The sequence below is a fragment of the Zonotrichia albicollis genome, chromosome 9 (genome assembly GCF_047830755.1).
Source record: "Zonotrichia albicollis isolate bZonAlb1 chromosome 9, bZonAlb1.hap1, whole genome shotgun sequence".
NCBI lineage: Eukaryota > Metazoa > Chordata > Aves > Passeriformes > Passerellidae > Zonotrichia > Zonotrichia albicollis.
Genome location: NC_133827.1, coordinates 35,088,957 through 35,112,566, shown reverse-complemented (window position 1 = coordinate 35,112,566; position 23,610 = coordinate 35,088,957). Strand labels below are relative to the sequence as shown.

The 23,610-nt window shown below is 43.0% G+C and overlaps 1 protein-coding gene across 2 annotated transcripts in view; it reads left to right on the top strand.

Annotated features, from left to right (window-relative positions):
- The first annotated feature begins 1,495 nt into the window (after positions 1-1,495).
- The window catches only part of FXR1 (FMR1 autosomal homolog 1), a 32,500-nt gene continuing 10,385 nt past the window's right edge, over positions 1,496-23,610 (top strand). The window contains exons 1-9 of one of the 2 annotated variants that reach the window (XM_074547369.1): positions 1,496-1,759; positions 10,992-11,044; positions 15,083-15,176; positions 15,383-15,454; positions 17,601-17,749; positions 18,160-18,253; positions 19,687-19,803; positions 19,904-20,074; positions 23,245-23,323. In XM_074547369.1, the coding sequence (XP_074403470.1) occupies positions 1,709-1,759; positions 10,992-11,044; positions 15,083-15,176; positions 15,383-15,454; positions 17,601-17,749; positions 18,160-18,253; positions 19,687-19,803; positions 19,904-20,074; positions 23,245-23,323 (880 nt within the window). In that variant the 5' untranslated portion in view covers positions 1,496-1,708. The remainder of the gene's footprint in view (positions 1,760-10,991; positions 11,045-15,082; positions 15,177-15,382; positions 15,455-17,600; positions 17,750-18,159; positions 18,254-19,686; positions 19,804-19,903; positions 20,075-23,244; positions 23,324-23,610) is intronic. The other variant, XM_074547371.1, reaches the window with a different exon arrangement.

Sequence of the window (23,610 nt, the reverse complement as noted above, 5' to 3'; positions counted from 1 at the left end):
AACTTTAGAATTTTTGTAGCACAACTGTTTGCTTTATATTGTCTGGTTCCTTTATCCTGGAAAATCCTGAGTGGACTCTGCCAACAGGAAAGGAGGTACCTTTCTTCAAGAAGTGCCTCTTGCCCATGTGTGGTCTTGGCACCATGAGCAGAATAAATTTGGATAATTTATAAAGATTAAAACAAAATTTAGAATAAAAGGTACCCGCCAAAATTCATGTTGAATATTATTCAAGATTGGGAATATTCATGCACACAGCATGGGTAAAAACATTCATAAACTGTTGAACTCCTATCTTTCCTTCAGTTATGGCACATCAGGACCACAGAACCATAGAAATGCTGAGCTTGAAAAAGACCTCCAAGATCATCACATCAGGTCCAGCCGTCAACCCAGCACTGCCTTGTTCAGCACCAAACCATGTCCCCAAGTGCCACTGCCATGCATTTGCATTCTTTGACTATTTTGAGCATTTGCACCTCCGTACCCAGTAGCCAGATTTCTCAACACTTTTTGGCCTTTATTGTCCAAAATCCTCACCCATCTGACAGACATGGTAGAAAAGCAAGATTTACATGAAGAAACTAAAAATGAAAATATCTGATTGGTAAAATAACATCATGGACTCCTGGCCATTTGAGTTTGATGCCCAATGGGAAAGATCAGCTGAAAGAGCATTTGAAAGCATTGCTATTGAAATGGCCTTAGGCTGAGACAAGAGATTCAGATTAGATATCAGAAAAAAAATGTTGCAGTTAGGATTGTCAGGCATTGGCGTAGTAGCCCAAGGAGGTGATGATGCTCACCACCCCTGGAGGAGTTTAAGAGGTACTTGGATCTGGCACTGGGTGATGTGGTTTAGGGGTCACAGTCCTAGTGCCGGGTTCATGGTTGAATTTCATTATCTTAAAGGCCTCTTCCAACCCAAATGATTCAATGGCTCTGTATTTAAAGCTACTGCAAACACACACGGATTTGGCACAGGTACAGGCCGTTCATCAGGCTCTGCGTGACTAAGCTTATGTGAGCATCCAGCTCACAGCACAATTCGCTCCCCAGTGCGTTGTGAGCGCCAGCACATCACAGGCAGTTTTTATTTTTTATTGTTTCTGTCGGCAGCAGCACACGGGGACGGGCGGCACGGCAGGGCAGCCCCAGCGGGGTGTGAGCAGGGCGGGGCAGGGCGGCCGCCCCGGGGCCGGCGCTCCGTGAGGGACAAAGCCGAGCCGGGCGCTGGGTGCCGGGCACCATCTTTATCCCCCCGGGCGGCGGCTCGGTAGCCGAAGGTGCCCCCTCGGGCGCGGCCTCTGAGCGGCGTCCATCGCCCAGCGCGGCCCGCCCCGCACCGCGCCCGCACCGCATTGTCTCCGCACGCAGCGCCCGCCGCCCCCCTCACGCGGCCGCACCCGCGCCCCACGCTCCCCCCTCAGCCCCGCGCCGGCGGGCGGGGAGATAACGGCGGGGAGTCCTTCCCGGGAGCGTTTCCCGCAGGGCCCGCCCCGCTCCGCCGGCGGCGGGGAGCCCTCCCCGCAGGGCCCGCCCCGCTCCGCTCCTCTCCGCTCCGCTCGGCGGTGCCAGCCCGCCCGGAGGAGCAGGAGGGGCCGGAGGCGCGGCCCGGCGGGCGGGGGGCGGAGGAGGCGGGCGCGGCGCGCTCCCCCCGCGGTGACAGTTTCTAGAAGCTCGTCCCGGCGTCCTTTGCGGCCCCAACATGGAGGAGCTGACGGTGGAAGTGCGCGGCTCCAACGGGGCCTTCTACAAGGTACCGGCGGCGGGGGCGGCGTGGGCGGCTCCGCGCCCGGCGGGGCCGGGGCCGAAGGGCGGCGGGGGAGGGGACGGTGAGCGGGGAAGGTGCGGGGGGAGCGGGCCCGGGGCCGCGGGGATGGAGCGGAGCGGGGCGGCGGCGGCGGGGGGGCGGCGGTGACGAGGCTGCTGAGGGCTGCGCGCAGGGGAGGTTCGTGTGCGGGGAAGGCAGAGCGCCCCGGGGCCGGGGGCAGCCGATGCGCGGAGCGGGGATTCCCTCAGCCTTCGGTTCGGGAAGGGTGGGTGGGCGGGATTGGTGCTGGAAGATGCAGGGGCTTTTGGGTGGGATGGGATGAGCCGGGGTGTTAATAATGATTTTAAAAGATTTTAAATAATTTTTTTTAAGATTTCGAGTTTATTTATGCCTTCAGAAATCTTTCTTCACCATCACCCTCCCTGGAATGTCAGGATGGTACAGGATCAATGCAGAATACTCTCAGCTGTTGCCTGTCAGTCATTTTCCCCTAAGCCTGGCTTCAGATGTTTAAGAATCCCAGCTCTTTTTATGGCAGTAGGCTCCTGTCTTCCTCTCCAGAAGGGCTGATTCCAGCCGGTATTGTGAGCACGCAGCCTGGCTGTGTTCTGGGAGGATTTAATCTCGGGACTCTGTTTAGCTATTGTGCCTAAGCACATGCACGGTGTGGCATTGCACAGGCAGTGCTGCCCTTGGTGTGGGGCTGGCCCTTTCCATGCCCCCTCCCCCCTCCAGAATTGCCAGTGTGCAGCTGTGGATTTGGCTTGGCAATCATGTGGTGACTGTACAGTATGCAGAGGCACTTGGGTGTAAGGGATTGTAACCAGCTGACTTCAGGAGTTAGGTCTTTCAGCTGGCCAAGACAGATGGGAGATACCCTTATGAGGAAAGAATGCTGTGGGCTAAACTGCATCCCTAGTAGGGAACTCTCTGAAATTTCTACCAAAAGGAGTAGATAATAAATTTTATACAGTGGATAATTTTTTTGTTGAACCTGAAGTATCTCACAGCAACCCCCATCAAAATCATTTGCGTCCAGAACAGGATGCTCCTAAATAGAATTGATTTTCTTTCCCCCTGGGCATTAAGAAACCCAGAATTTGGAAACACTTTTCTTAGCTTTCCATTTTATACCTTGTGATCTTGGACAACTTTCCAAATGATGAATCAGTTGCTCTTCTGCTATAGGGGAATGTCAGCCACATGGGAGTGTGAGGTGTGATGAATTTTGGGACTGAAGGGATATGTCTGCCCAGAATTTGGTACAATGAGCCTAATTTAAAATCTGCAAGGATGACATCTCCTAAATCAGTGAGAATTATCAGCCTTGGATTAGCACCATCATGTGTTTTAGCCCTGTGAACAATGACTTAAAAAAGCAAAAGTTTTAATTAAAAATGGCATAGTGGCTTTGAGATCATTGAAGTGGGGATTATGTCCAGTGATGAAGAGGTGGATGAAGGCAGGTTAGAATGATTGGATGCCCAATGATCAAAGCCCCAGCTCAGAGTAATCCACTGTTAATGTGGAGGGGGAAAAAAACCACACAACCCCCTTAAATAAAGACTCAAACCAAATCATTCAAACAAACACAACTTCAAAGATTATTCTTGTGAGCTAAATGCAGTGAAGTGTGTGTGTCAGTGACTCCATTTTGTGAGTCTTACTCTTGAGGAAGGCAGAGGTTTTGCATTTATTTTGGAACTAGGTAACACTCCTAGGTCACTTGCTGTTTAAAGTGACCTAAAGCAAAGAGGTGTGTCAGTCTCTTTTAGGAAGTGTCCTATTTTGGGCACCAGTAGCATTGATCATTGCAAGATAATGACAAGAGGCTCATCTTTTCTAAGCTGTCTGACACTCCATGGAAGGTAGCAAAAGTTTTCAGAAGAGAAAAAGCAGAGTTTCTAAGAGGGAATAAGATTTGAGGTTTGCCTTTAGAGCAGTCTGAATTTGGATTAATTAGCAGAGCATAACCCCAGGTAAATGAGATCAGAAAGATTCTGCTGTGTCAACAGAGAGAAAAACCAAAATAATTATGTAAACAGAAACATGAGAGATTTCTTTTAAGAAGTTGTTACTATGATCTGCAACTTAACTGCAGTAGAACAAATGTAGTGGTTCAATGTGTTGGAGCATTCTAGTTGGCTTTCAGCAGAGGTATGACCATGGTAAATGAAACTCTTTATTGTGAAGTTTCTTTAGTTCCTCTTCAGTTTTAACAAAGAATTCTTCCTGAGTGCAGGAAGACCATACATGATATATATACACTGTGGTTGCAATAAATTAGTATGGAAAATTAATATTCTCTATTACATTCTTGCATCATGAAAAGCATTTTGAGTTTTCCTGTAGCAGTGAGCAGTTATGGTAAATCCCAAGGTAATTTAAAAAAAATTATAAGAGCATGTTATGATCTAATTTTAAATTTGTGTACCTGAGTCACCAAACTAATTTGTGGTTTCTTTTTTTTCCCATTTGCTTTAAAGAAGTAATATAATCTGGAGAACAGGACAGCATTTACTGTATATTTTATGCAAGGTTCTCAACCATTACACAGCAGAGCCAGTGTTTAGCCACTTCCTGCAGCTGAGGAGACTTTGCATAGATCATAATTTTGAGCACCCACTGTCTTTGGAGAAGAAGTGGCACTGATGGGACTTGAAATGGTTGTGGGCTTCTGAAAAATGGAGGGGTTTGTGCTGTGGAACAGGGGAGAACTGACAGGCTTGCTGAAGACCACTGGTTATGGGTTTGCATGTATTAAATGTGCTATGAGGGCTGCCTGAGAGTAGAAAAGTTAATGCTTTCTAGGTGAGGACTAGGTGGCAGGAAGGTTTTTGTCTTTGGGACATTAGAATAGACCTTTTTTATGTAGGGAATGGTCAAAAAGACCTGGATTTCTTTGGTTTCTGAATGTGTTGGAGAGTGAAAGCTGTGTGCTCCCAGCCTTGTCTTGGCCTGCCTGCAGTGTTTTCAGGGTGATGGTTCCCTGTCACTCAGGTGATGAAGTCATTGACAGAATCCCAGGTGCCTGGGGCTGGCAGAGACTCTGGGGCTTCCCCTGCTCCACACCTGGCTCAGGTGGGGCTGCCTGGAGCCAGGTGCCCATGTCCAGATGGCTTTGGAGTATTCCTGAGGGTGGAAACTCCACAGCCTCCCAAAAAACCTGTGCTTCTGCTTAGTCACTCTCACTGTAGAAAAAACCATTTCTGACATTCATACAGGGATTTCCATATTTCCATTGTGCCATATCCTCTGCACCTGCCAGTTGTGGAGGGTCTTGGAAGAATAAGACAAACCCTTCACTTTCACTCAGTATCTCCATGAGCTCACTTGTATGTGCTCACTTGTATGCAGGTTAAGAGCCCTGCTGATGCACATTATTCATGATTTCCCATGGCAGCTTCCCTGAAATAGATTGGGCCTTACAGTAAGACCAAGGTGCATAAATTGAATACCAGATCAATTCCCCTGACTGAGCCTTTCAGTGGCATTTGAAGAACTCTGGAAGATCCTTTGTGTTCTTCCTTGTAGGGCCTTAGCTATGCTGGAAAATGGGCTCTGGTGTGCTGCAGGCCCTTGTGTTCTTTGCTGTTTATGCAATGGTGAAAAAACCCTGCATATTAAAATGGAGCTCAACCCTTAATTTACAGGTTCTGAAGTGTTTCCTTGTTCTGTTCCTCTTTCAAGAGGTGCAGTTGTTCTGCTCACAGGACTAAGCACAATGCTGGTAGCAGGAGTTGGCATTGGCCTCAAGGCAGACACAAGCCAAAATATTACTGAGGGGAAAAAATGATGAATGACAAGTACACACCTTTTCTTCACTTGTAGAGCCAAAGCTTGATGAGCAACTCTGTGGGAGTGAAGGTTTATGCCCCAATGAAAATACAATTATTTTTTAAATTTTTCTTACAATTTTTAATTAGTGGCTTTGGAAACAACTTGAGTTGCTCTGAGTGGTTTTCAGCTTGATGGTTATTAAAGTAGGAAATTGTTAGGAGTGTAGCTTACACACTATTGATACCCAATTACTACTCCAGGAAACTGTAACTGGAATGACCTTTGGTTTTTTTTCTTTAAAGATCTTAACTGTGTTATGATTGTCAGCATTTTTTTATTACATCTGTATGGGTGGGGAATTTTAGACATTCTAAAGTTGTTCCTGATCAGTTAAAAGTTGTGTAGTCCTGCAAGAAGAAGCTGTTGGTGAGCTGTTTGCTTGAGCCTTTTAGGCTGATGGAAGGGAGAAGCCAGAGGGAGTGGTTATTGATTTTTAGGTACATGGTCAGTGGAGGGTGTCTTCCAGAAGTTTTGCCCTTTTGGAGGATGCATATGAAGAGCCCAGTGTAAGAAATGAGTCACTGAGACTAACTCAGTGCTGAGGCTCTTGTACAACTGTCAGAACAACCCTTGAATTTACATGTAATTGTGATTGTGGATGGAAGTAAACAGTAATGTCATAAATTAAACTGTGCTTGCTAAAACTGATGTGATAGTTCAGGATATTTTTCTTTCCTGATACCTGCTTATAGTGTTTGTGTTTTGCAGTGAGCCACAGCTGCTTGCTTCTATCAGTTCCTTGTATAAACAGGTGCAGCTGATCACTTAGAATGAAAGTAATACCAAGTTCAGTCTTTCTTGTCAAGTGGTTTGTGTATTTACAAGTTTCTTTTGTTTGCTTTATCTTCTTTCTTTTTTTGGGGGGCTCAGCATGAGAAACATCTTTAGCAGTAATTATTTCATGTGTTTGTTACATGAAGCACTTGTGTTTCAGTGTTAGTTAGAAATACCAATGGTTCTTGCATCTGAAAAGGAGTGAAAGGCTTGGTAATTGGATATGGGCTGCTTGACCTTTCTGTCAGTGCTTCAGGAGCAGTTTGTGGTACCAGATGCCGAAGTGTTTGCTGTTAGCAATTGGCTCAGCAGTGGGTAAGGTGATATTAATGCAGTTTTAGTGTGCAGGTATGTGTGACCCAAAGGCCAACATAGTGGCTGTCCCTGGAAACAAAGTTTGCAGCTAAACCAACAGCACCTCATTTTTACATTGGATCACCCTATTTGGAGGTCAGATAAACTTCCTGAAAGTAGGATATGGAGGGAACTTGGATTGCATCTACCTGTTTTCCAGATTTTGTGACTTTGCCTGGAATTGGATTTTAAAAAGTGTGTGTGCATATACACACACAGACATGCAGTTCACTGTAAGGGCACTTCAGTAAGTCTTGATCCGTTTATGTTATCAGCAGATCCTAATCCTAAATCCATGAGCAAAGCCCAGGTAAAAGGGAGAGAGTGTGTGTGGGTGTCTGTTACGAAATGAGGAGGTCTCAGCTGCAGTGATTTTGGTGCAGAAGATTGGGTGAGAGTTTCCTGCCCCGTTGTTCCCTGCAGCCCCTGCCAGCCCCAGGCTGGATCCCGTGTGCAGGTGCTGGGGTGAGTGAGTGGCAGAGCCAGCTCTGGGCCCTGGCAGGCAGGACAGGAATAGCTGTGGTACAGTGCAGGGCAGGGCTGCCCCAGCCAGGGCATACATGGCCTGCCCGGGATCCCCAGCGAGTGACTGGCACTCGGCTCTGCACTGCCTCAATCAGCCTCTGGCAAGATGAAGTCATGACAATTTTGCTTCCCCTCTTGCCCTCTGTGATTTGTGTGTGGTATAAAACACACATAAAGGTTATGTGTGAGCTCACTTGCTGATACTGCAATTCCTCACTCTTTTTGATGCCACTGAGTTTATTGGTGATGTGTTTGGCAGTCTCCTGTTGGCTCTGCCTGATCACCCAAGGTACATGCAATGATATGTTAGGCACTTAAAACTCTTCAAACTTAGAAACTGGCATTATGTGTCTTAGGCAACACTGCTAAATTAAATGTCGGTAACAGGGTACATTGTTCATGAGAGCAAAAGTTAGGGTGATGGATCATTACTTAATTTAGTAGAGAATGTTTTTGACACAGTATCAGGCATGACTAGTGCAAATCTATTTATATAGGTTACCTCACAAAGAGCTCCTTCAAAACTCCCTAATTGAAAACCAGGTTTTTTAGTTTTCTGGTTTATGTTCATCACGCCTCCTCTGGAAAAATCCTTTTGAATTTATAGCATTTACTATAAAGTCCTTTTTGAATTGTGAAATACCAAACTACCCTAATGCCCCAAGTTTTGTTGTAAAACCTTTATTTTTAAATTTAATTATCACAGGCACTATGAAGACTTCTTTAAAAGCTACACTAAATCTCATCCTGACATGCATGAAATCTCTTTCTGTTTTATCTGGAAGTTGTAAGTGACAGCTGATGATATGTATAGGCAGGGTTGAATGCCATACCAGAGTCGTGCTCAGGAAGTTTTGCTTTTAGAAAATGTTCTAATGGTACTTTTGACATCCTTCTTGATGGTAATGAAATGATTTCTTAGAAAACTATTTGAAAGCCATATTGAATTCTCATTATTTCTAGTTTTATTACAAATGGACCATACAGTCCATAATACCTCATAGACTGCTGTACTTCAGTTGCTGATAATCAGAAGTAAATGTATACAATGAGACTCCAGTCAGATTTTTTTCAGGCCTCGCAATAATAAAATTATTTAATACTTACCTAATTTCATTTGATATTTTACATATGTGCCTTTGTGACCCAAGGTGCATACTTGATAGGTATTGTGCTTGATTATAGTAGGGAGTGAAAGTTTGGGAATAGCAGGAGAGAAAGCTGTGCAGGTGATTCCGAGGCAGTTGCTGCCTACGTGTCTGCCAGCAGCGAGGCTACATTCTGCTGTGGGAGGGAACTGCAGTGTGCACACTTTGAACTGAAAGACTTCCTTCCATGAAGGAGTTCCTGAAACCCACATGGTGTTGTGAAATGTACAGGCTCTTTGGTGGAATTTGTACTTTGGATTTTATTAAAAATTGTCCCTATGCAGCTGACGTTTGTGCAGTGTCAGCTGTTGGTGTGCTGAGAGCTGTCGCTCTGCAATACTGCTCCACTTCAGCTTTGGCATTCTTCAGTGGGCCTGAGCCTGACACTTGGTTGTGACTATTGAACTAACTGTACCTTGCTCAGAAACCCACACTGCACCTGGTCATGGGCTGATTGTCTTAAATCCTCAAAAGGCAGTGCACTTGGATTCCTTTTTTGTTCTTCTTTTGTCTTATTAATGAAACCTAATAATGAAATCCTAGTCAGTGGGTTCATGACTTTCTTAACTCTGCAGAGCATTAAGTTCTGAATGTTAATCAAATGTTTTAGGATACCTGAATTGGAATATCTCTTGATTCTGAAGAACTTCAGTTCTTCCTTTCAGCAAAGGAAAGAACTGAATTCAGTTCTGCAGAATAAATTTTTAGCTGCTATAGGCTTACCTTAAAAGCACATTGAGTACTGTGAGAGAACAACAGGAATAGAAGACCAGGTTCAGCTACAAAATAAAGCAGCATAAGGAGGCAGAGACTGGTGTTGGATCACAGACTCTGGGAATGCAGATAAATGGCTGTCTCCAGTAGGGAGTTCATCTCTCCCTGTAAATACTCCTGTCTGTTGATAAGTTGTCATGTAGCAGAACGCTGGACTGCATGAAGTTGGTTTGAAGTGCTGTGACTTCAGTGTTTTGCTGCTGTGTAGAATTTGGATAAATTGTAGTAGAGAAACTCCTATTTCCTGCACTGTGTGCCATGTTCATTTGTCCCTGTGCTGGGTGGGGTACATTTGAAGGGAACTGCTGGTAGCATAAATTTGGTAGAAGTTCTGCTTTATCTCTGTTACTGGCTTACACAAGCTTTAGGCAGTAAGATTTTATATGCTCTTTGCATCTTTAAACAGACATGACTTTATACTCCCATCCCCTTTCCTTGAAACTGAAAGTCCCTGATTCTGGGTGTATTTTACTTTCAACTGTTTCACTTGCTTATCTTTCAAAGGAGGAGATTTGCCTGCCTTCCCTTGCAGTGGCAGGATGGCCTTTGAGAGGGTTTATTTTATTAGGAGCACACTAGGTGGTTCAACAAGATGATTTCTGGTGACCTGCTTTGTTGAGGGCTGCCAGGGTGCTTTCTGCTAGAACCAGGCTTTTGTGTTGCTGACAGATGGGTTTGAGGGGGGCTCAAGGAGCAGAAAAGCAGGTTTGGAGCAAATTCTTTCAGAGCATTGGCCGAGTATGAGCTCAGGTAAAAGGAGATTGGTTTTTGTAGGCCCTTTGCAGGCAGCTGTCAGAGTGGGCTCCTTTACTGTCCGTCATTACACGGAGAGATCGACTGTGTCAAAATTTATCTTTCCCTGAGCTGACACTTAATACCTCAGTGGTGCTTGCACAGCTGCCGTGTTCTTCGTCCTCCTCAGTTGTCAGTTTCTTAAATGGATATAATCCATTCAGCAGATTTCCTGGAACTTCTTTCTCTGGACATGGCTGTGCAGCTTTCTTACTCCTTTAGAGCTGCAGGGTCCTCCTTCACCACCTCTGCTTGGGCAAACACCAGGCTGGAGCAAAGGCAGGAATAGTGGGTTTATATTTTAATTTTTTTTCAGCATGTCTGCCTTCCTTAATCAAGAAATGTAAGAGCTTATTTTCTGCATGGATACTTGGGTATAACTCTGTGAGATTGATTTTTGTCTTTAAGTTTTTGGTATAATGAATGCCCCCTAAATGTAAGCACAGAAAAATCCATGAAATACTGTATTCTCTTTGTTTTCCTGGGAGGTCCAGCAGGCTTTTGGCCTCATCCAGTCCCCAATTTAGTACCTGAAAGATGATACCATAACTGGCTGTGTGGCAGCCTCTGCTGCCAAATGGGATTCAAGCTGGCTGCTGGGGGGGCAGTTGTTTGGGATTCGGTTTGTGTTGGGAGGAACAGCAGTGAAGCACCCAGTGCTGTGCACAGCTGTTGGAATAACTGTCCTTGCCTGGATCTCTCACATTCTGTGCCTGTAAAACACCTGGGCACACCTGTGGGGAGAGTAGAAACTCCTGGTAGTGAGTTCAGTTGTAAATGAGCTGGTCAGATGGGAGCAGTCATGGGGAGCAGTCCCTGTGCTCTGCACGTCTTGGAATAGCCGGCTAAGAATATCAGCAACTCCTGCAAAGAGTGGGAGTGTGTTTGGGAGCTTTCTGAAAATGGAACCTTGGTGTTAGTGATAGTCTTAGCTCAGGTTCAGGCTGTATTGAAATTGCTGCCTTTTTGATTTCACATGCATTCTTGTAACAAAAATATTTTTGTTCCAGGGATTTATCAAAGATGTTCATGAGGACTCCCTCACAGTTGCATTTGAAAACAAGTAAGTATTTTATTTTTAAAATAATTATTTTAATATTAGGTTATTTCATTTTAGGGCTTTTGCTGTTTGTTTTTTTTTTCCTTTTGCCTTTAGGATGAAGCAGATTTCATTAGATACAGTTCTAGAAGTACAGGCTCACGATTGTGTTCAGCTTCCATGAACTGCCTTCTTGAATCTGTGTCAGAATTCAGTTCCTCAGTTACACAGTCCTGTACATTCTTTGGTGTCTTTAGTGATGCCCGTAGGTGTGACAGCCAAATTTAATTAACACAGGAATCAGTGGCACAGGCTTGATACTCTTACAGAAAAGCAGGAAATTACGGAGAATACCAAAGTACTCAAATGAGCAATTCTGTGTCTGCTGTCTGGAATGCTGACAGTATTCTCAACCAGAGAAAAGTAAAAATATCCTGATGGTGATTTTTTTTTTTTTTTTAGCTATTAGGACGATAAATATTCATATATATCCAGTCAAAAGGCCTGTTGTTTTTGAGAGGAAAAGAGCGCAAAGCTGTTAGCAAATCTTGAAAAAGAATTATCCATGAGGTCCATTTAATTTAATAAATAAACACAGCAGTGCTGCTGGGAACTTGTAGTAGCAAGCCAAGGATAATCCATGGGCTGGTAAAGTACAAATGAGTACCTGTTGTTCAGTGTCTGGCTGATAACACTGTGGATTACCTGGGAGATTTCAGTGCTAATTCCAAATACTCTGTGAGCTACATCCTCTTTCCTGGTTCTCTCCCAGTTACTAGGTGGAGATCCTATAAAATGTGTCACCTTTGATGTGAAAATTGTTATTACCTTTGCCAGCCCTAACCTGTAGATTAGTCTTTGAGCCTTTCTTGAAGAGAGATTGCTGGGTAATGAAGGTAATGCTCAGGAGTGTGGAAGTGTCTTCATAAACAGAATTTATAATCCTGTGACACAATCCCAGGTGTGTGTGTGTGTGTGTGCATATATACACGTGTGTGTGAAAAGAAACCCTTAGAGGGGAGCATAAGTAATCCTGGGGTTTACCTGCAAAACCCAGTGTTTGTTTCTTTCTAACTTAGGCTTTCTAGTCCTTCTTTTATGAAGACAGTTAGAAGATGAGGTGGCAACCATAATTTATAGTAACACTGAGGTGGTTATGGAACCTGTTACTGTCTCCTAGGTTTTCATATCCTCACCCCAAAACCCAACAAACACCAAAAAAAAATTAAAATCCTTCATTCTATCCATGGTCTAAGAACATGTGACAAATCATGAGTCTCATCTTCAACATCTATATTACTTTCTAAAGAAAAGTAATTGTTTCTCTTTGCATTTAAAAGACATACTTTGATGTCAGAAGCTAAGTAAAGAAGTGCCAGGGGCTCACAGTAGGAGTTGGATTGTTGGCAAATCATTTCTGGTGTTTGGTATCCATATCATCCATGTGTTCTGCAGAAAGTCTGGCAGCAGCAGCCATGTTTCAAAAAGGATGGGCTGCAGCATATGTAGAGTGTTCTGTTGGCTAAAATAGATCTGATCAGGAAGTGGGTACACAGTCAGATTGTTCTGTGACGTAAATCTGATCAATTGGGATGCTTTTTACGGAGTTAAATTCATGAGGGCTTTAGTGGAACCAAAATTGGCAAGAGTGTCCTGTGCTGAGAGCATCAGTGTTGTGATAGTGATAATCACTAACAAATACACACATCTACCCCACAATAGGCAGTCTAAGCTGTCACTTTGCATTTTCTGCTATTGTTAGCCAATCTTTATCTGCAGCTATTGTAAGGTTCCCAAAGTTAAGTGTACCAGCACAGACTGCTAGTGATGATTTTGTGGCCATAGCAACACTGTCTCTGGGCAGGTAGCCTTAACTCTTTTTTAAGAGACATTTTCGAGGGTAAGGAGGCAAGGAATGAATGCAGAAGCTTCAGGACCTGGAAACTTTTATTATTGTTAGATGGAAAATTGGATCTTGAGGTACAGTTTCATGGAGGCTCATTGCAGCTTGAAGCAGCTGTTCTGCAGGAGAGGCTTCTTTGTTATAAGCAAGAACCTCCTTTTTCTGTGATTTGTGCTCTGTAGCTTAGGCATCAGTTCTGTCAGATTGTCTTAGTAGGTACTTTGTATCCCAAGTAATTTCTTAAAACACCTTGGTTTGCATTTCACCAGTGAGGTGCTCCAATTCTGGACTTAAAAAGTTTTGCCACCAAAACTTGGACTCACATTCTGAGAGTGGAGCCTTCTGTGCACTTTCACTGTGTGCTTCCTCCACTGGCAGGGAGGGGCAGGAAAAATCCAAACCATGAGATTAGTAACTGTTATATTTGCAACAAGGACATTTTAATTGCAACTGAATTTTTTTTCCAGCCCCCTTCACCATTTCTCAGAAATAGAATGTGATTTAATTAACGTTTTGTGGCTGAAATACCTTCCAACCTAAACAAAAGCTATCCATGTTCTAGAATCCTCAAGGCTGGAAATGCTGACACTTGATCCTCTGAGATCAAGTCCAGCTGTTGGCCCTGCACCACGGTGTTCACCACTATGGAAATGCCACATCCATGTGCCCTTGGAACACCTCTGGGAATGGAGATTCCAGCACCTCCCTGGGCAGCCCATGCTGATGTCTAACCACCCTTTCAGTGAAGAGATTTTTCCTTTTATCAGTCTAAACCTCCCTAGCACAGCTTGCACTGTTTCTTCTCAGCTCCCTCTGAGCCTCCTTTTCTCCAGGCCAAGTCCCCCCCAGCTCCCTCAGCTGTTCCTCATCAGATCTATGCTCCAGACTCTTCACCTTGTCCTTCTCTGAATGTGTTCCAGCACCTCAGCAATAATCTTCATGCATTTTTGTTGGTTTTCAAACTATAATTAAAAGAAAAAGTTTGTTATAATGTCCAGATCAAAACTATATGATACATAACATCTTTATTAAGTGAGGTACTTGAGTGTAAGCTGTGGTTTCAGAGCAAACATGGAAATGTATCCATTTTCTCATCTGGGAAGTTGCAGAAATGCCCTTTGCTCCTTATGCTCACCCTGTTCTGCTAATACAGGCTGCTCTTTCTGCAGGATATTAAAAGTCAGCAAAGCAAATGGCTTGCAGTAATCCTGACTGTTACAAGGGTTTGTTCTGATTCTCTTGGTGTTTAATGTGAATCAGATGGGCAGAAGGGATGGATGTTGCAGTGCTTTGACAGATACCATTAAAAGTCCCTCAGATATTCTAAATTAATGTGGGTTTTTGGAAGGGTCTTTCCCTGGTTTTATTTCAACCTTTGTAGAGTCTTTGGTTGCATTTCTCATTAAGAGTGAGGAACAGCTGATGGCATTCTGTGACATCTCCTTCACAGACTAGAAGGAGAAAGAATTTCAGGAGAACACAGTGGATTTGATTGCTCCAGTAATCTTCATAAAATGCACTGGAAACATACACTTCTACAAATAAAGTACTTTTGTACAGCCAACTACAGTAAACAAATAGACTTGGTGTATAAGGAAGTAAAACTTTATTTTGTATGCCTAGAAATACTTGGTATTGAGAAGCAGATATAAAGATACATTTTGATCTGAATCTGTTACTGGCGAACATCAAAAAGTTTGCAGGTGGAAAGTTTTGTTAAATATTGGAGCCACACTTTCCTGAAATGCATAAAACTTGGGTAAGCAGTTGAAATGCTAAAATGAGGTGGAGAAATGGATGAACCCCATAGTGAACTGCTAAGTTGAACTTGAATCTGTGTAACAGCTCTATGACTTGAGCAGTAGGAATGTTAACTACATCATACAATATCTTTCGCTGGGGTTTTTTAAAAGCCATTGGTTAATTTTTTCAGTTAAAGTAAAAAATTTTGTTGTTAAATATCTTCCCAGATACTACTTTTGCCTTGCCATGATTCTGTTGTTCCTCTGCTTACATGACTTGCTTTCTAGCAATAACAAAACAGACCTCATTATATGGAAAGAAAGAATTTTAATGAAATAGAATACGAAATTAAAGAAAACAATAGGAAAATTTGAGACAATAGGAAAATTAATGTGTAATGCTTCTTCAACTTGCAGTTGGCAACCAGAGCGCCAGGTGCCCTTCAATGAAGTCAGATTACCACCACCCCCTGATATCAAGAAAGAAATTGGTGAAGGAGATGAGGTGGAGGTGAGTGAATGCTCATGAGCTGTGCTGGTCTGGAGCTGATTGTCCTTTCCAGGCAGTGGTGAGGGTGTAAGGGCATTCCCAAGGTAGAGGGTTAAAATGGAGCATGTCTCCATAGAAAAGTTGTGGGCTTCTTTCTTCATTATACATGCACATAAGTGAATTATGCTTGTATGTGCTTTCAGTGGTTTTACTACTTTCATTTCCAGGTTTACTCTAGGGCAAATGACCAAGAACCTTGTGGCTGGTGGCTGGCAAAAGTTCGAATGATGAAAGGAGAGGTAAATGATTTTAAAACTTTCTGATTTTGTGCTTACATGTTATATACAGTAAATGGAAGTTCTTTGTCATGAAAAAGCTCTGAATAAAGTACTACAAACATGACAAAAGAGAATTATAAATTGTGACCATTTTGGATTGGCCTTTGCTGCATTGCACAGCAGAGGGTCATGCCCTCTGAGCTGAGCAAGTGACTTCCATTATCTGCAGTTTAATTGCTTGAAGGACTGAAGGCAAGCACAAGGACAGGATTTCTGACAAACCTGTTTTGTGGATTGAACTCTGTGCTGAAAATGAAGTGAAGCACCTGTGGTTGAAAGCTGTTTGTCATCTGTAAATTAGGCCAAGCTGTTACTGTGGGTTGTTTTTGTATGTGTGTGTTTTTACTGAGGGTAGTGGAAGGACACTGCTTGTTTTGTTTTTACATGTGTCAAGTTTTTATTTTACCATAAATAAATGGTTGTTTGCAGCTGCCAATTAACTTGCAGATTCAGACACTTGAGTGTGTAGAGGTGTGGCAGTGTTTGACCCAGCCTCATTAAAGCTTTATTTTGTGAAATGACAGCAAGAGACTTGAACTTCTAGGGGAAAGAGTCCTGTGTTTTGATGCTTTGCTGTATCAGATTCCTAAAGACAAAGGAAACAATATTAAAAAAAATAGTTGTCCAGTTTCTAGTATTGTTTAAAAACTGTCAACAAATACCAATTTTGTTGAGCTCTGTAAGGGCAAGGTGGTAGTAAAGACCTACCAGAGGAACAATCTGTGTATTGACCCATGTGAATAAACAGCTCATTAAGAAATCAAGATAAAAGGAGGCAAACTGGTTTGAATGATAGTTTGTCATTTGTAGCTAATAGGCTTTTCTTAAATGCCACAGAAATTTGAAATTTTGGTATTAGTTAGCTTGCTGTGCTGCTTATTTTCATAAAAAGTCATGGAGGTAAAATTTTTAATTTCCAATTTTTATTCAAATTTTAAATTTCCTAGTTTTTACAAGAAAAAAGGTTTTTCACCCTCAAAGTACAGTGTAGGATTGTGAAATCAGTTATTTAAGGGAATTGTTCCTGGAAAGCACCTCACAGTTCATGTTGGCTTCTTTGTACAGTCTTTAACACAGTTCTGTGTTTAGATTTTTCTGTACAGTTAATATTGAATTCACAAACAACCCATGTGTCCAAGAATTTGTTGCTTTGTGATTGTACTGATATCCACTGTTATCTTTAACTATAGAAGTTACGTTTTTAGAGCATCTAGTGGTAGATCTCTTAAATTTAGTTGTAGTTTAATGTTTATTTGTTCCTTATTATTACTTGATGTAATAATGATACATTGGTACATTTCAAAGGAGTTTTGTATAATTTGGATGACACTTAAAACTTGTAATTACAGAAAAGTGTCATTATCGGAGTGATTTCATTTTTCTCGATATTAAGCAAGTTGTGTTGAGACAAACAGATCCCAACTTGAAGGGAGGAAGAGGTGAATGAACTGCTGCACCCTGAATTGCAGCTAGGGGGAAGGGAGGAGAGGAGCAGGCTGCATCCCTTGCACAGAGCCAGCCTGCAGGGATGCTGTGCACACAAGCTCCTTTAAACTTGCATCTGTTGGGTGGAAGCGTAGGAGTAGATTATTGGTAACTTAAATCTTCTTAGTTCTCTTGCCCTCCTAAATTTGGCAGTGTGTGTCAAAAAGCTGGAGTTTCTGTGTTTATTTTGATCTTGCATTATTCCCAGGTAGTTTGCCCATTGAATCAGTGGATTAACCTTGTTTATTTTGGTGTTGCAGAGTAGATATTTCTGTGAAGAAGTGTTCTCTGTTTGATACATTTTAGAATTAAAGCCCCAGTAAACATTTTGGCTTTTGGAACTTGAACTGAACTAATGAAAATATTTGAAAGAGATGAGCATGAGAAAAAGCAATGCAAGATGCTGTTGTGGGGGACTGAGACTATGCTGATAACAGTGCTCTAACTTCAGTGGGGGAACACAGGGATGCTGAAGTATATCCAGGCTCATTTGTTTAGAAACATCTCATCGTTTTAGGTTTTTGCATATATTCATATTTTGTGCTTCCTTGCTGGTGTTGGTAATGTTACTATGTCCTTGTTGTTCCTTACTGAAGTTGTTATTTTAAAAAAACTCTCCCAGTTTTACGTCATTGAATACGCTGCTTGTGATGCCACTTACAATGAAATTGTCACTTACGAGCGACTGCGACCTGTGAACCAGAACAAAACTGTCAAAAAGAACACCTTCTTCAAGTGCACCGTGGATGTTCCTGAGGACCTGAGAGATGCGTGAGTGCCTCTGACCATTCAAGAGGCTTTTGCTGTGTGGGAAGGGGAGAGGAGCCCACCTGGCTTCTGTTTTAGAGGCTGATGGACAGGGCCATGAGGAGCCTGAAGGGGGGTTAGGGCTGCACAAGCTCCTTTAGAAACTGCTGAGCTGCCAGGGGTGGGACAGAAGGCCAGCTCTCAGCTGGGGACTTAGTGTCTGTACAGGGGATTCACTTCACAGTGGGCCTGTTACTGAGGCTTCCAGTTAACCCTGCTGCCATAGAATCCACACCATGTTGAGGAGAATGGAAACTTTCCTGTTTCTGAACAGTCCTTGCCATGAACCACTGAATGTTCTTGGGTCTGATCATCTTATTACGTGTTTGGTTTTGCTGCAGCTTGTTGAAATAACAATCATTTTGTCTCCTTAGGTGTGCTAATGAAAATGCACATAAAGATTTCAAGAAAGCTGTTGGAGCATGTCGAATTTTTTATCATGCTGAAACTGCTCAACTAATAATACTGGTAAGTAATTGCTTCTGTGTAAGTGTTCTGTGAATTCCCAGTATATTATTTACAGGAAATACATAGCCAGCTGTGTGTGTATATGGAAAATGGTTTAACTTGTCAAGCTATGTAAATTGTGAGAGATTTATTATAAGTAGATGCATTTAATCTTTGGGGGTAAGGCCTCCAATGCATACAACCTAAATTTAGGAGGAGCTTTGAGTCTCATTGTTTGTCATTCTCAGCTGAGTTCTGTTTCACTGATTTTAGCAGGTGGCTCAGAGGTCAGTCATCTCCCTCCACTCTGGAGCAGTAGCTTTCCCCTCATGCTGTATTACACTGTGCAGTTTGACCCACAGCTGCATTTCCCTGTGAAGAGCTGCACCAGCTCAGTGTAGCCATTAAGGATTTGTTCATTTAGATGCCTCTTTGGTGGCTTTCTTACTACATAGGGTTGTCCTAGCTTTAGTTTTTCTTCCTTACTCCATTTGCTCAGTATTATTCACTTGAACCTCACTCTGCAGGATTGTGTTGTCCTTGATTATTTCCTTAGCTCTCTTATTCACACACACAATGACAAGGATATGGTAGAAAGATTTGTTTGGGCAATTTCAAGGGGAGAGGGTTACTGTTGCAATGTGTTGCAATTTCCTGTTTTACTTCCCAGGTGTGACAATAGCCCTCTCCCTTCCCCCTCGCCCCCTTGCTCATTGAGTTCTGTCAATCAGGCTTAACATTCCAGCAAGGCCTCGTGTGGTTGGTCAAGTTCAAAGGATGCTCTTCAGGCCTGGGGGTCATTGGCCTGTCTGGGTGTCGCTGTCCCCTGAGACCCCGCCCCTCCCACCTGGTTGGTGCTCACCTGTCCCTTCCCTCCCCCTCCCCCCCGGAGCTTAAAAAGCCACTCAGGCCATGCGGTCGGGATTCTGTTGGAGCTGTTAGTAAGATTCAGATCTCTGTGACCGTGGAATAAGCTCTGGATATAAACCCTCCGGCAGAATCCGTCTCCTTTTCCTCCTCACCCATCGCCTGAAGCCTTTCCACCAGAGGTAAACTGAGTTTCTAACCTTGCCTGGACTTGTTCCAGTGCCTGCTGCCACATCCAGCCAGCCAAAAGTGTCTCTGGGGTGAAATACCACAGCTGCTGCCTTTGGCCTTGCAGCAAGGGTCAGACGAGCCCAGGCACAATCTACCTGGTAATATTGGGATCTTATTCCAATAGGTTACTGTGTAATTCAGCAGCAGTGTCTTTAATATAAAACATGCTGTGAGTGGAAACCAATAGTTGTTGGTGGTGATGAATTTCTCATGCTTTGTTTTGAGGAAGAACAATGTTCATGTAACTTCTGGAAATTGAGATCGTGTTTATGATTTAGTGTCAATAGGTTCCTGATTTATCCTTTGAATGTATATTTGCTTACAAAGCCGAAACTTAGGTTCCCTCTCTCCTGTAGTCTGCCAGTGAAGCCACAGTGAAGAGAGTGAACATCCTCAGTGACATGCACCTGCGCAGCATTCGCACCAAGCTCATGCTGATGTCGAGAAATGAGGAAGCTACAAAACACTTGGAGGTAAAGCCACAGCCTGTGGCTCTTGTTGCTTGAAACTGAGCTCAGAGCAGTGTCTTACAGTGAGTGCACGTGGATGAGTCTGCCTTTGTTTTCCCTTCAGTGCACAAAGCAGCTTGCTGCAGCATTTCATGAGGAGTTTGTAGTCAGAGAAGATTTAATGGGACTTGCTATAGGAACGCATGGCAGTAACATTCAACAAGCCAGAAAGGTTCCAGGAGTTACAACCATTGAGCTTGAGGAGGACACCGGTACTTTCAGAATCTATGGAGAGGTAAGGGGGAACTTGATATGAATCCTTGGAGCATTTCACTCTCTATTTGCTGTTAGAGTGGTGAGAGCTGTACCCAGAATTAACAACAGAAAACACCTCCTGAGTTTTTTTGTGTGTGTTGTTGTGTGTGTTGACTCTGTGGCAGCTTCTGCTGCATTTATTTGAAATACAAGCCTTTCTTGCAACCATAAGGTGTGTTCTGTCCTAATCACTCAATTTTGCTGTATATCCTGTCAACCTGAGAGAGGTATCATTTCCTGCTATTTTACTTGATCGTGGGTTTAGCTGGGTTTCTCTTCTCCCTCAGAACCTTATTGGTTCTTCTCCTCCTTTCCCACCCCCCCCAGCTTCATGTGTGTTTTACTGTGTGGTGTCTGCTTCTCTCAGCTATCCAGGTGTGTTAAAGCCTCTGTCTATTGCTTCTAACTCTTACATTTTGGCAATATAGTGCTGGATTTGGCAAAATAATGATTTCCTCCAGGTTGATTCCATTTGTGTTACTCTTCTGAATCTCACAACTGCCTTGAAATGTAGTTGGTCCTTGGGCCAAAACAAGGATCCATTCAGGAAGCAGAAGGCTAGTGACAAAAATGCCACTGTCACCAGGGCTCTGTCAGAAAATATGTTGAGGGTTTTTATCCCTTGTCCCTAACTCTACAGGTGTGACTGAGTTTTTTTATGGTAACAGTTCTGAAAATCTGTGGTTGTCTCCTGTTTCAGGAATCTGAGGTCTTGAATTCTGCTCCATCTATGTCAGGAGTAGCCCCTGGTTGTGATCAAAGGTTCAGATGAAGTTGATCCTGTGGAGAGGAGGTCAAACTTTTGTACTTTGCAGTATCTCTGAAATTGTCCTTTTTTTGGAAACCTTAAATGCTTCCAGGGTATCAGGTTGGCAGCAGATCCTTCTTTCATCTACTACTGCCAGTAAATTGCATCTCAGTTCCTGAGGAAGAATGGGACAAGTTGAAATGCAGTGGAATGTCCAGTGTATTCCAGTTTTGATCTCCTGCATGTGAATGATGAGATGCTGGAACTTGTGCAAAGGTTATGACTGTCACCAGCCTCTTACAGAGGGTCACAGCAATGATTATAAATACCAGATGCCCCCTAAATAAAAATGCCTTTAAGCACATCCAGCCTTGTCCTTCATGGAAGTGATAAGTGCTTCTAAAAATGCCAGGCAGCTTAACTATTCCACTTGATAAGGTTTTCAGCATCTGGCTACACTTGCCTATTCTTTTTGCCTCTCTCAGCTGCAGTGGGCAACCAGCCAGGCCCTGATGGCTGAATGCACAGGCACACAATTTCAGGCTGAGATGTGTGGGTGTAGTGAGCCAGTGCTGTTGACATAGCAGTCATGGTCTGAAGGTTTCCCGTGGCTGATGTTTTGCATACAAATAAAAGTTCACTGCTCAGGGCCAGGCTATCTGAGGGAAGAAATGTGAAGATAAGTTCTAAAGACTATTGGAAACCTCTGTGGATAGAAGGAATCTAAACTGTAAGGCATGCTGTTTGTGCATTTGTCCCTGTCTGGTCAAGGCCATTTTGGTTTCGAGAGCCTTTCCAGGTTGTCTGAACTTCTGATTGTGATGCCTGCACAGATCACAGGCCCGTGAACTTGTTTGGACAGTGCAGCTTGGACTGCTTATGGAAATCTGTGCTTCCCAGAGAGGGAGAGCTGTGTCAGAAATAGCAAAGTTCCTCTTAGACCTCCATTACTGTCAAAATGGAATTGCAGTCAATTCTTGTGCAATTCTTAACACTGGTGGGTATAATGTTGTATTTAGAAAAATATCCTGCATTTAATTTTTCTGTTACACTCTTCAGTAGCATGGACAGGTCTTGGTTGTTTGGGCTGCTGTGTGAAGTACTGAGAGCATCAGAGGTTGTGTAGGCTGTAAATCAGAGTTAGGAAAGGTAGTTGCTAGTGACAGGAACCCTGTGAGGTCTTTAATCCATGTTCTCCTACAAGGAGCTGGGAATACCTTGTCTGAGTCAGCTTTGTGCTCACTCATGTTGGGGTGTGAGTTACACAGGTTGTACTTGTGTGAAAGTCCTGAGTGCCCATGACAAGGGTAGAGAGGCTTATGGGTGCACTGGAGATCTGCAGCTCTGGCAGTTGTGTATTTTCTTGTCCTGACTCTGCTTCTGTAAATGCATTCATGGTTCCTTTGTCTTTTTTGGGGAAAGAATTGATAAACATACCTGAGGCAGGAACTCTTTGCAGAATTCATTGAGGATGAAGAATTGGCCATTGTGTGTTAAGTTTGTACCATTTGAGCAGTTAGTTGCCCTGCAAATGCAGCATAACCTCTGCTCCTCACAGTGGCTTCCTGTTCATCTGTTTCTTGTGCTTGATCAATGCTTTCATTATCTTGAAATCCAATTTGACCGTGTTTCTTCTGCCATCATTTTGACCTCTGCCAGAAGTCGAGGTTTATACATCTTCTAGGATTTGCCTGATTTGATTAAAAGGTGCAGGAGCTGGTGGTACTTTCATTTCACTGTTGCCTAAAAATGGCAGATGAAAGGGCTGAGACAGTGTAAAATGGAAATTGTGCTCTTAAGCTGTTATTACTGGCTAGATGCTGATAATTCTTTCCTTAATTCTACTCTTCTGCTGTTGCTAATTTGAAGCCTTGTTTCTTGTTTCAGCATCTCAATTAACTCTCAATTAACTCTCGATTAAATGATTTTGTCATTTAGTAATAAAGCTGCAAGAGAGCATTTACAGGAGTTCTCCCCAGTAACCAGAGCCACTGTCCTATCTTGGGAAGCATTGTGGATGAGCTGTGGCCAGAAACCAGCATTCTGGAAAGAGAGTGCCCTGGTTGTAAAATCACTTGCAGTGTTTGCTCAAAGCCCCATCCAGCCTGGCCTTTGAACTCTTCCAGGGATGGGGGATCCATTTTGATATCTCAATGTATTGAAATAACATGAAAAAAAAGTTTTATTCCTTACTGATGCTTTGCTTTTCTACTGAATTTTGTCTCTGGGCATTTCACTCAATTATTCCTTTATTATTTAGCTCAAAACTAGATTAATTATGTCTTCATTCTTTTCTTTTTGCAAATAAGTTTGTTTGGAAGACTGGCAGCTGTTGCTACAAGGTTTTGTTCTTAACAGTCTGTATTCACAAATAAATTCCGTTGTTTTAAATTTATTTCCAGACTGCTGATGCAGTAAAAAAGGCCAGAAGTTACTTGGAATTTGTGGAGGATTTTATTCAAGTTCCCAGAAATCTTGTTGGTATGTAATACTGCTAAAACTTGAAAAGTTGGGAAAAGGGAGCCTAATCATAACTTTGCAGAGAGGATTGAGGTACCAGTACAATATTTGATTTCTCCATTTAAGTAGAAAGTGATTAATCTTTTAAAACTGTATGTATGTGAATTATTATGAAATTGGATATATTTATGCTGCATAATACTTTGTCAGGATTTTAGCTCTTAAGCTGACTTGATTACAGACTTGTACCACCTTATTTAATGGTAATATTTGAAGTTCAGATTCTAGTGAAAAAACACACACTACTA